We start from the raw sequence: 13,619 nt of genomic DNA on the forward strand, positions 1-13,619 counted from the left end.
AAAACAAAATCAGGAGATTGAACAAGAAGTCAGTGAGTTTGTCATTTAGCTGGAAATACGCATATAAATTGAGTTTCTTGTCACAAATGGTAGAACCCAAACCTTTATAGCTTTGAATTCTGTTCTATATTAAAACTCAGTACATGATTCTTTGGCATGCTGAGGGTGTAGTTTTGAGCAAGAAGTTCCCTTGTGCCTCCTGTTGCTGAGGTGGGATGCAATGTTCAAACAATTGGCTGAGTTTGGAAGATCCAATCAGACAGATGAGAAAACAAAGTACCAGACTATCAAAGATGTCTTCTGTGTTGGATTAAGCCATAGCTGAGACTTGAACTTTTGCACAGAAGCTGTTGCCTTTGCGTATGGCTTATGGGTATTCTGTGATGATATCCTTTTTCCCCAATACCTATTCAAGCTGATTATCTGAACTTCTGCTGGTAATCTTTTCAGCCTTTTCCTCTTTGTGTTGTTGGCAGAGTCTTTGAAGTCTCTGTTCTCAAACTAAGATATTTCCTTTGACTTTTTGTTTTTCATCTTAATAATAGTCTACTAATCACTTGTTGGTTAGTTGAGTTTGTTTATTTCTTTTCTTCCCTCAGGCATTTTTGGCTAAGTTCTGCTGACAAGTCAGAAAACCAAGCAGTAATACTGAGAGAAGCATGAACCACTCTCTCTTTGAAGGGAATCTTCAGTTTCCAGGGTGTTCTGTGTTCTTTATACCTTTGGCAATAATACAAAGCAATGTTTTCTGTTATAATCTTTCTAAGTGAGCTACTCTCCAGGCATAATTAGTAAACAGTGGGTTTGAGTAGGACCATCTGGGGCAGATGGGTATTGCTTTGTATTTATTTTTAAATCATGAGCCACAGGCTTGCAGTCACGGACTGTGGCTGGGAACAGGAGGGATTAACAGGAGCATCTGGCATTGCTGGCAGGTGAAGGGGAAAGTTCAGGCAACTTCAGTGGAATTATCAGATCTGTGTGTGGAGAGCAGAAATATTTAAATAGGTAGAGAGATGTAACCATTCCTTCTCTGAAGTAGGGAAGAGATGTGGTTTTAGGTAGAGGTCATGAGAATCATTTTTAATATTGTAAGAATGCAATGGTTTTGGTGAACATGATTAACTCTGTGCAAGTTCTCCTGGGTGAGTTTTACAAAAATTGGGCCTAAGATTATTTTGCTGTAACTTTTAAATTTTCCTCAGTATTCATCACCTGGCATATGTGGTTCAGTTTGTGCATTGAATCAAGAGATGTAGGAAAGAGTTTCATGAGAAACCATAAAGATGTTGGGATATCTGGGGGGAGAAGCAGATGGAAAGAATTTCAAGTAAGTCTTCCAAGATGGGTCTTGACTAGCCTAAATCCTAACCAGTTTTTAAAGCACATTTCTTGCAACTTCTTAATATCTTTGGTACATTTTTAATCTTTCTTCTGTTTTCTCATTTTTGCCTGGAATGTTTATTTGAGACAGGCTAGCTACTTATAATTTTTAAAAAACCCAACTTTTAAAAAGTGCTGTATTTCACATCTTTTTACCATGCCCTGAAAAAAAAAAATCTACATTTGAGTTTATAAACACTGTCTGTAGTTTGGAGTTTAAACATTTTATTAAGGAGTATTGCTTAATTGCCAGGGTGTTGTTTGTTTGATGTTGGTCCTGGTATTAGTAGATACTAGATATTAAGGATGTTTGTTTAATCATTTTTCTTGGTTGAAAATTCAGTGTAAAGCCAAGGGGGAGGAACCATCTAAATCCTGAATCTTACCAATATGTAAGTTCTTCTGCTGTTAAGCAATAGTTTAATAAGTGCTTTCCTTCTGCTAATATGTTTGATTTTCATCCACTATCTAAGTACTTAAAACATGATAAAAACTATAATCTAAATAGAATACTGAATTAATTGCATTTCTGTTTTACTCTCCACTGTAAAATAGGTAGGTACCAGGATATTCTTCTGGCATAGTTATTTTTACCACATTGTGTGGTCTTGTTTAATTTCTGTCTTTCAGTGTTCCTTAAGTAAAGATTGGCAATTCTTGGGTTTAAACAGCTGTGCAAATGCAACCAGCAACTCTGAAAGCAGTCTGCTCTTTCTCTGAGCTCAACACATCCATACATTGATAGGGAGGATCATCCTTTTGTTAAACAGCAGATAATGTTTGTGATTACTGATGTTTATGAAAATGCATATGCTGATGAGTAGAACTTCTTCATTTCTCTACCTCCTCTGCTGTGATTTCCATGGTGGCAAAAGTGATGATCCTGCTTCAGTTTAACTGTCCAGTATTTTATTGAAATGCCTTTAACCCTGACATGTTTAGTAGCAATGTTGTTTTATACAAGTCTGAGATTTATACAATATCCTTAAACTGAAGGCTGCTTATTCCTCTTTCAATGATGTGTGAGTTTTTGTTTTTCTTTTTTTCGTAATTTTTAAATTATTATTACATTTATGGCATGCAAATAGATTAGCATGAAGGAAGATTAGCATGTGTTGCTTTAATGCCTTGTAATTCAGTATCTGTGTTGTCTGGTTCCTATTTAGCTTGACTGTTGCCTTGAACTATATGAAATAGATGTTTCAAGGAAAAAATAAAAAAGTAATTTTCAAACTTATCTTGTTACTTCCTTCTAGCCTAGAAATGACTCCATTACTGGTGTGTCAGCTCAGAAGTGATATCTTCATTCACTCAGAGGAGTTAACCTTGAATGTGCTTACAAACACTCCCTTGACTGGTGTCTGTTCAGTTGGTCAGGCCATAATGACCATCCTTGCACATCTCCAGTGCTCAGTAAATCCAAAGAGGACCAAGAATATTGAATTATGGGATTTAAGCTTGCTTCAGTTAATTTCTTTTGATGACAAAGGAATCTTCCTGAAGACTTAAAATTCTGGTGTTTCATTTTACCCCTTTTGAATGTGTGTGCAGTATCAGGTATAAAAGTATTTGTGTCTGATCTCACGGAAGTTTATTCTGAGAAAGATGGAACTCAAGAGTTACCCCTTTGAATTGTAATTGGATGCATTTGAAGAAGAACACAATGTTTTTTCTTATATTGCAGATGGCTGGAATCCATTTTCTCATCCATATAAGAAGTTGGAATATGGCAAGTGGGAGTTGCTCATTCCACCTCAAGACGGCCACTCTCCTGTACCCCATGGATCAAAGCTAAAGGTGTTGGTTCTAGACTTACTCTAACTCTTATAACCCTTCTTACTCATTTACTGTCCATTTTGTTTTCTTTTAGGTAACTTTATAATCTTCTAATTGTTCTAAGAAGCAGAATTAGTTTATCTAGTTGAGCAAAATGACCTAAAGGAGTGAAACATTAAGCATCACAAAAAGAAATTTTGAGAACAGGCATATGTGACTGAAATATAGGGTATTGCACCATGTTATGAGAGGAAAACAGTTTGCAAATTGATAATCTGAAAAAGAAGATTTAGGTAATGTGGAGGTAAAATCTTTCTGTATTTGATGCAACTACATCTTATTAAGGTTCTATTAAAATCTCAGTACCTTGGTAATTTTTTACAATACTTTTAATCATGACTTTCCAGGTGATTTTTATATTGCTTTAATGGTGCATTCTAATGTGTAAAACTTCTACTTACCCCTTACGAATCCAGAGTATTGAGTGGAAGGCTTAAGTATGTGAAACTGAACACAGTTATGTTTCATGATAATTCATGAGCTTAAAATGCTTTCTTCCAGAAATTAATGGAAATTTTCTTTGAGCTGTCAAATGCCACAATTGAATGATTAGTGCAAATAAATGTAATGACAACTAACAACAGAGATGATGATTTCTAGGTGAGATTGATTTAAGTCAGAGATGTGCTTTATTGCACTCAGAGCTTCAGTTTCAGATATACTGGGTGCTAATAGAGGACAGCAATAAATAGTGAAGGAAAGAAATGTACTGAAATTACATATAAATTAGGAAAATCAAGAAACTGGGAGCATTTGTATAATGCTACTACATTTTCAGAGATCCCATCAACAAAACTAAAATCCTGAAAAAAAAAAATCCTCATTTTTCTGCTGAAAACCAACTTAGGGAAGCAAGAAATCTCTTAAAACAAAAATATGTATAAAAATGCTCTGGAAATGCTTGCTCAGTTTTTGTGCTTGTCTCTGTGCTTTTTGCTATGGCTTGTGAAATCATCCTGGTAATAAATACAGATAAATTGAAATTTAGGAATAATCATTCAGGGACAAGAAAACTGTTTTTGTTTTACAGAACAGGAAAGAAAACTGTTATCTGCAACTCAGAAATGCAGTCATTATGCAGCAATGTATGAGAGTACAGAATGGCTATTTAATATTTTCCATAGTTTTGAGATGCAAGTAGGTTCGATTTTTTTGATTGTTGCTAAATTTACCTTTTGTGTTTTATCTGCAAAACTCTTGACTCATCTACTGTAGAATATTCTATGCTCTTTGTAAAGATAAGAGGTGTGAATGATGATGAATGTTGATAATTATTAACATTGTAGCAAAAACAGTATAGATTCTCATATGCCTTTTGAGCAAAGATTTTTTTTTTCTCTTGCATAATCACTGGTCATATCTACTTATTTTGAAGTACAGGTCTTGATAGCATTTTCTTCCTGTTCAGCATTTTCTTTGAACTATAAATTCCATAAAGCAAGGGTTGCATTATACATGATTTGTTTAGTACGCGGAATTGCTGCTGATTGCACTTGATATGGTGTACTTCCAAGATGAATTGCTGTACTTCTCTGAGTTTTCTGAAAAGCCAAAAGATACCCACTGGCAGAGTAGGATGCTAGTTTTTCCTTTTTTATTATTTTAGACTTTTTTTTTACCCTGTCAATTTAATTGTACTTTCCATGGTCAATTTTAGACAGAGTTACGTGGCTGTCCCTGGCACTCAAAATACATTGTGATCCAACAGGCTTTTGAAGCAGGACTGCCTGTCTGCATGTAAAAAAAAAAAAAAAAATTTGGAGTATATTCCTTAAAAAGGAGGACGAAATATTTAGAAACTTGATTCATGAGTATATGCAATCACAACTGATGGCTCCATCCATATGGACCTACTGCCAGTCTCATCTGTAGCTTTGCTAATAATGTTTCATGACTCTTTTTGTGCTGTGGTGCCTTCAGGACTGAATCCAGCACTTCACAGTGTGTACTTGTGATGGAGTCAGATGATGGCACTAAGAGAAAAAAAACAAAAAAGTCTCCAGTTCAGGTAGTTCAAAGATGGTTCATGACAAAGGCTTTTGGAGTATTCACAGGCGTTTACCTTACCCTCTTGCTACAGCTGATCTTCTACTCTCCCATTCTACTAATGGGTGCAGAAAGCTTTCTGTAAGTTTTCCTTGAGCTATGTGGTTCAAACATTTATGGTTGCTCATAAATATCTGTATTTGGTGTGTTAGAGCACAGTTTTGCTGTTCTTTGTTCATGTGGAAGCTGAGAATATTGGTTGTTTGCAGACAGAAATTGCTATGCAGAATGCAGAGGTAACACTGAAATACACAGGTGCTGGTGTCTGCGCTAGACTAGGCAACAGACTTCTTTCTAGTAATGAAAGTATTTCCCATTTTTCTTTACTAAAGAAGCCTAAGGGAATCACAACTTTAAAAGTTTCTTTTACCACTATGATTTTTAAATAGTTAAATTAAAAGAGTCAACTTCAGATATGATTGTGGTGATTAATCTGTTAGGAGAAGAAATGTCTCCTCCAGAAGGTCCTTATCTTTAGCTTCTGTCTACTCTGCTTTCATCTTCAGTTCCACACAGACGAGTGCCACGTTCTGAAATGGTAACAAGGTCATTTCTTTTAAATAAGTAATATCTAAGCCAGAATGGGAAATGGATGGAGTGTAGTCAGTGACACTCATTTAGATCAGGTCACAAAATATTTTCGTGTGAAAATAAATGAGGAGCAGAGGTCAAACGTTTGCCTGTTTTCAATAGTAGCAGGCTGTCCTACTGTAGCTCTTCAGGCAGTCTTCTTATAAGTAAATATAAACATTGCAGAAAATGAGTAATTAAACCTTCTGCAAATCTTCTGACACTTTTTTATGTCAAGAGATGGATACTTATGATAGTTGAGTGACTCCCTTGTGATTTTTGACATCCATCTTCAAAATAAGGTTACCTGCTTGAAAAGGATATCTTTTTTCTTTCTCCCATGGATCAATTGGGAGCTTAGAGTGAGTTCAGTGAACAAATATTTTTGCTATTGTGGTAGGCTAGTGCTGGCTTTTAAGCTTCTGACAGATGTCACAAATGAACATAGATTTAAATCCAAAGGCAAACGTTATCCTTTAATAAAAGAAACCTTTTTAATTCTCATTGTTTCTAATAAGGTAGTTTGAAAGATGTTTTGCATAAACATCAACATGTTTGTCATTCTACAGTGATAGCAGTTGGGGTGCAAGTATTTAATTTTTATGGTGGAAAATTATTGTTTTCCTTTATTTCTGTTATTCTTAATTACTTTTTACAGGACACAGCAAGCTTTTAAAAAGATTATCATGGATAGACTTTTATAGCAAGTCTCATCATGTGTGGTCTTATTAATGCAGGAATTTAATCAGTGTTACACTTTGTCCTTTTACTGTTTATTTATAAATTACTTTTTCCAACTGCTTAAATGTACCTGTAAATTAATTTCTCACTGTAGTTGGCAAGATCCTAATTTTGTAATTAGTGTAGTTTAGGGATAGTGTTGGTAAAAATTGAAATCTTAGTATCTGCACTGGGGAACTTGCATAATATTATTTACAGGAATGCCAAGGAACAACACAGAAAATGGAAAACAATTGGCAAATTGAATCCTTTAAGAATTTAAACCGAGTTGCAAATTCTTTCCAAATTCATGATCACGTTCTAAATATTTTCACACATTAAAAGAAGAAAAAAATGTGAGATCAGTATTTGAAAAATATTGGCAATTATGATAGAACTACCTGCCGACCTGTGACATTAACTAGGCAAAGAATCTGTATAGCAGAACCACTAAATCTTCTTTTGTGAGCTGGAGAGGATATATTAAAATAGAAGTGATTGTTCAGCTTTCTAGTTATGACAATAGATATGCGATTTCTGAAATTATTACCAGAACAGTAGTTTTTTGGATTAGCTAAAGTGCCAGATGGGTTTATTAACAATGTGCTGGATAGGTGCATGAATCTATATATGCTACTAAATATCACTTGTATATTCATGAAATGTAGTTCATGTATTTTTCCTGGAAAGAGCACCTCAGAAAGTGGTAGAAACTTTTAAAAAAACCTCTGTATTCCATTATTTGTTAAATCTGTATCCTTTTCTTCACATGTCTCTGTGTGTGTATTTAAATGTATTTTAAATGTGTATTCTCTGTATTGAAATGCTGATGTTTATAGTTTTTTGTGGGAGTATCTTGTATTCTTGTAATGGGGTGATTAGATCTGATAACATATGCACTTGTTAACACAATAATTTTCTACAGATACTCTTGCATGTTGAGTGGTTTCAGTGATTGCTGAACAGTTGTAGGTGCCAAGGCCAGTACAAGATTGAGACAAGCATGAACAACACAGTTCTTTCATCAGTTTGTACAAAATGCTTTCAAAGTTCACTGTGATTGGTTTTAATAGTTTTCCAATCCAAATGTATTACCCTTTTTAATATTCAAGTGGAGAAAGGAAGTACTACATTGAGTCAGAACATTAATAGTTTGTTAATCATGATTTTAAAGCACCTAAAAGTACATTTATATTCTTAAAATGCTGGGTAGAGGAAAGCTAGTTGTGAAGAACAGTTTTAAAACTTAATTCTTACTGTTTTTACCACTCTGTCCTATACTTCATAGTAGATCTGTACATTCTCTGTTAAACTTGTAAACCTTGAAAAGGAATCAAATATGGTGAGCAGGTAGGTTAATCTGTCCGGGAGCCACTGCTAGTAAAATTCATCAAGTGTAACTACTGTCACTGATGAAATAGATGGTGTTGGAGCTGACCCTATTGCTCAGGAGGTGCAGCAGCATACTACCACGCTGGTATGGAGTTCAGGTCTCATGCTCTTCAAGCAGTCTGCAGTCAAAAACATGTTTATAATCAGAATGTGAAAACCAGCATATCTGTTAATAATGGCAGGCTGGGGGCTAGGATTCTGGAGACAGAAGTGTTAAAGATGTGGTGGACTTTCAGGGTTGTTAGGTGAAAATAGAAACATAGAATACCTGGTTGGAAGGGGCCTCAAGGATCCTCTGGTTCAACCATTCTTGCCAACAGCATGGCCTGGTCATGACAGCCCAGCACCCTGTCTAGCTGGAACTTAAGTGTCCAGTGTTAGAGAATTCAACACTTCCCTGGGGGGATTGTTGTCATTATGAGCTAGGCAATATGCAGTCAGATGGCTTTTACAAAGGGAGTATTGGGTACCCTGAGCAGAAGTACTGGAATTCATTTCAGTGGAAATCTTCCTGAAGAAGTGTTTGCTGTTTCATGTACATGTACACATAGAAACACTTCTAATTATTCTGGTTTTTACCTTAGCTTGGGGGAAGAGGAAATATGCTTACTCAGACTACTAAGTTCTGTATCACCTAAATATTATGTATTAAATGGTCAGTAGAATGCAAAAAAAACCCAACCCCAAAAACAATCATCAGGTTTGCAAATTTGAACAGTGAATGAAACAAGTGTTCTGCAGCATAATGGTACATAACCTATGTGCAAGAAGAAACAGACATACCTATATTCCTGGGATTTTGGAGTTGCTAAACAGAATTTAAATCACAAACCATATGCATTTCTGGATATAAGTCATGCTGATGGGAAGTAGAACATTAATTCTGTGGCAGTACCCTTCATGTTTCACCATGGGATTTTGAGCCATGATCCTTCAGCAAGTTATTGCAGACTTCTTTGGGTTACAGATGAAGTTTGCCAGCAAGAAGAGTTCTCTCCTCGTTGGGAGGTAAATGGTCTCTTGATGTTGTCTGGATTTAGTAAACAATGTGCAACTCCTCATGGACTCGTAGGAGAGGTTGTAGAACCAATGAACCAGTGTAATGCACTGGACTGTTGTTCTTTGGAGCCTTTGTTGCAGACTGAGTTCAATACTTTAGAATATACTTGTTCAGTTATTTTGGCAGGCTTAGTTCTCCTGCGACTTGAAGATTGCACAATTCTCTGGTAGGAGGTTTTGCTATTTAAAAATACTTTAAGATATTTTAATTTTAGTTTATCCATACCGAAGACTAATTGTTTCAATTACTATCATATGTACACTTAAACAAAATGTTTTGTTTTTTCTTTTCTTGAGGAAAAGAGGGAGACATCTTAAAGAAGAAGAGGTCTTGAAATAGAATTTGAGAGTCCATACTAAGAATATATAAGCATGGCTGTGATTCTCATGGGAATTGTTTTTATTTGGAGGATAGGGTCACTTTCTAGGGAAAGCTCCTGACGTTCTCTGCAGTGTGGCACATCCACCCAGTTGCAAGGTGCATTCTGCAGCACTTGTCCTTGATACAAATGCTTTGTTAAGTGATACTTAATGCTTAGGTGTCTGTGTTACATACTTCATCAGCTTCATTTCTACTTGACATGACTTGAAACAACTCTAATAAGTTAAATTTCTTGTATGTGTAATGTGCTTAATATTATGGTTGCTTTTCAAACCATGCTCTTATACCCCAGGCCTCTTAACTATGAGACTAACAATACATACAGAATGGCTTCTATAGTAAGCATAAAAATTTTTATAGTCTTGAGTTTCATCACTGTTCTTCTAGTAATTTATTTCTGGTTAAGTCATAGGGAGGGAAAATATTTTTTCAACTATATTTTAGAGATTCCAGTTTTCCTTTTATTTATTAACTTTTTTTGGGGGGAAAAATTGGGATTCTAGACTGAAAAAAAAGTTTGAGTGCTTTCCCTCAGCACAGATGTATTTTTCCTTTGTGAAAATGAAATGATCCCTCTGACATACCCTGTGTAGGTAACAGTTATAGATCCATGTACTTGGATGATTAAGTGAAGTATTTTCTATACACTTGACAGTTAAAATCAATTGGGAATGTTTCTGTATGATGTTGCTTTCATTTTTAACTACTCTCCTATGGTTTCTTGGATTTTGACAGTTTTATTTTCCTATGGTATTTTGATCTGCGTAGATATTTTATAATACTAGGCTACTGGCTTCATCTTTTGAATTATGTTTTTATTCAAATAGATAATACAGTGCCTTCTGTATTTTTGTTAATACTAGTTTCTCTTAGTTTTCTAAGAGAAGCACAAAAATAGCAAAAGGAACAAGAGCTTTCCTTTTTAATCTGATCTAGTAAACTAGTTAAAGATATTCAGAAGTTCTGCAATGCAATTGAAATACTTAAATCACAAATGGAGCTGCATCTCCCTCTTTTGGAAAATCAAAGTATGACTTGGCTTAGAAGACAGGCTTTTGCTTCTTTCATATCTTGATAGTATTTTAATCTTAATTTATTTTCTTTCCCTGAGGGAGAAGGGAAGGGGAAAGAAGGGGAATTGTGAACAAATATTTAATATCCATAAGTTTAGATTGTAATAGCTGATGTCATGATATATTTACAGAGCAAATAATTCTGTCTCCAGTGATTTCTGAATGGCACAGGTTTTACTGCAGAACTTTGCTAAACATGTAAACTACCTAAAAAAGAACTATTGTGTCTGATAACGAAGGAATTTTTTTTCAATATCTGATTGAAATGCTTGTCCCTTCAGCAGATTTCTTTTTCAGAAGATGATTAGGAAGAAAAACAGCAAACCAGACAACTTTCTATCAGCTGATTTAGTTTTGATAGTCATCCTAAATTGATCAGGAAAATAAAGCTGGGGAAAGGAATAATGTGACCAGTGTTCTATTACTTTTTCTTTCCAGTGTAACCAATTTGCAATTTAGGAAGGAGAACAGCCTGGAAGAAGCAACATGATGTCCATTCTTTCCAAAATTTCATTTCAAGGCTTATGATCAATTCACTCTAAGGAAATAGCTTCAGTCTACAAGCATCTTGTCAGATACACTCGATTTCTTGGTTATTTGGAGCAGTATGAATAGAGTATGGTAAAGTTTTTCAGGGGAAGTTTTGTTATGTGAAGTTCTCCCATATTTCCTGCTTCTTGTCCCACCTGTTTGGGTGAAGGTTTGTTTGGGAAGGTACTCCTGAGTTGAGGAAGTTGAAGTGTTGAAGAGCTTCTGATTCCTTTGTTTCCTTGCTGCCTCTCCCAAGCGTTGTTACAGGGCTGTGCAGGAGCAAGAAGAATGAGGCAGCAGTGCAGCAGCTGTGTTTGCTTCTTAGTTTCTTGACTTCTATTTCAGAGGCTATTAAAGAGAAAAAGATTATCTGGCCTCTAAAATGTGTCAGGTAAAGTAAGAATTACAGAATTACAGAATAATGCTCTTTACCATGCTGTTCTATCCCAGGTTTTTATCAGGTTTTTGTATTTTCATCTAAAGCTGCTTTAAAATGAACTTTCAAACAAGAAGCTCTAGATTCCAGTCCTGGGCTCTGCAGCAGGTTTCACTGTGTTATCAGAGAGATTTCTGCTGTGGTCCTATGCATTAAGAACCAAACATACCTAAGTACTGCCTCTAGGTTCCAGGGCTTCTCTCACAAACCAGTGCTGACCTGTAGAAAAAGGACTTGCTCTTTGGTTTCCTCTGTGTCCATGAGGGGGTGATAGGATTTTATTTGCTGCTGTGAATGGCCTCGGTTTACACTGGCCACTGGCAAAAGATCATCAGAACTGTGTATTCTATCCTGGGTGCTAAGGTCAGGATTGATTCTTTCTGTGGATGAATGTAAATGGTTTAGGTGCACCACTTAATTAGTGGCTTGTCTTCACTCAGAGTCAGGATTAAAAACATGAAGGAAATTAATTTCTTGTGTTCAGACTTGGTAGTTTATTAAATCTTATCTAAAGTACAGAAAGTTCTGCAACACTTCTAGCTACTAGCTGAAAGTGAGCAAAATGGAGCTAAATCAAGCTAGTTACAAGGTCTTTTAAAACTAAACAGTCCAATAGAGAACTAACACCTATATTATTTATACTTTTGACCCAATAACCAACCTCCTGTGACCCGCAGTACAGTGCTGTCTAACCAAAAATTACTTCCAGAAATCATGAAGAAGGAAGAAGACAGAAAGAGACAACACCCAAAAACCTTCATCTTGTCCCATACCTATTACTGTATTCTAAAAACCCCAAGTTCAAAACCCTTCACCATATGAAATTACACCCTTTTTTTTTTAACTACACACCCATGACTTTAACTCCATCACTCAAATTTGGAAGCCTTCTCCAAGGCCTCAGGTCAAAAGCAGTGTTCTCCAGGGGGTCAGTGCCAGAAAGCACAGAAAGTTAAAAACTCCCAGGTTTTTGGATTCTAGAACAGATAATTAGGACAGGGCAGGGCTGTACAGGGGAAGGTATTTCCAGCTGATAAGATCGTAGCACAGTGGGAGTGGGTCTCTTCTCCCAGGTAACAAATAATAGGACAAAGAGGAAATTTCCTCCAGTTGTGCCAGAAGAGGTATAGATTGGATTTTAGGAAAGAGTGGTCATGAATTGGAAGAGGGAAGGCATGGAGTTGCCATGCTCAGAAGTTTTCAAGAAAACATGTGGATATGACACTTGGGGCATGGTTTAGTGGTGAACATGGTGTTGGGCTAGCTGTGGGACTCTATGGTCTTTTCCAACCTAAACAATTCTATGATTCTTTTTCTGGAGCAACTTGAGGGTGCTGAGAAAAGGATGTACAATTTAAGGAAAAAGAGAATAGCAGGATTGTATTGACATCTTGAATGCAGGACCTATCCTTGAAATTGAACAGCATTTATGAAATAAAATCTAAGACCAGGTCTTCTTATAGCAGCAAGGTGTCCAAAGTAGATTGGGTCAGTTTCTTTTGCATTCTTGTAAATTTGTAGTGCTTTTTTTCTTGGTTACCCTATTTATCTACAGCAAAAGTAAAAATGTAAACTTTTATTTTCTAAAGTGCACATTAAAAATAAAATCTTGGTATTCAAGCAGTTTTGTATGTTCATATAATTTTACAACAACTGAGGGAGGGAAATACCTTGATGTTAAATTTCTAATAAATTTCATGTAGTAGAAAAACCTCATTATGTTATCACAGCATCTAATATAACTTTCTAGGGAATCTTTAAGGGCTTATCCTGCCCATGTTTTATGCTTTGCATTGAACTTGCTTTTTAGTCAGTGTGTGTTATTGAGATGAGATGATGTTTCCACATGTATTCCTGTGGCTTTTATATTTGGATAATTTAGTTTCAGAAATGAATAGATCTGAAGCTAATGAAATACTGTAGATTGTAAAATACTGAAATAATAGCTTATTGCCCTTATATAACAAGTTGCTGACATTTCCATATTTATATTAAAGCTGGTCCACTCTCTCATTTTATTAGCTATTGTTGGTTTGATGGCCAATTTAATTTTATCATTGTATTAAACGCCACATATACCAAGAATCATTTTGAGTGTTTTCAAGCTATTAAAGTAATGAAATAATAATACAGTGTTTCAGAGCAATTTATTGGATTGCATATATTTATCAATTATTTAGTTATCAGTTCG

General features: G+C 35.5%; 1 protein-coding gene across 3 annotated transcripts in view; it reads left to right on the forward strand.

The window, feature by feature from the left end:
* GBE1 (1,4-alpha-glucan branching enzyme 1) overlaps positions 1-13,619 on the forward strand; it is a 137,192-nt gene that overhangs the window by 37,837 nt on the left and 85,736 nt on the right. For all 3 annotated transcript variants that reach the window (XR_004417028.1, XM_033051807.1, XM_033051809.2), the window contains exon 3: positions 3,068-3,180. Coding sequence is in view for 2 of the 3 variants with exons in the window: in XM_033051807.1 (XP_032907698.1) it covers positions 3,068-3,180 (113 nt within the window). In the remaining variant the exon portion in view is untranslated. The remainder of the gene's footprint in view (positions 1-3,067; positions 3,181-13,619) is intronic.

This window comes from Catharus ustulatus, chromosome 2 (assembly GCF_009819885.2).
Source record: "Catharus ustulatus isolate bCatUst1 chromosome 2, bCatUst1.pri.v2, whole genome shotgun sequence".
Taxonomy (NCBI): domain Eukaryota; kingdom Metazoa; phylum Chordata; class Aves; order Passeriformes; family Turdidae; genus Catharus; species Catharus ustulatus.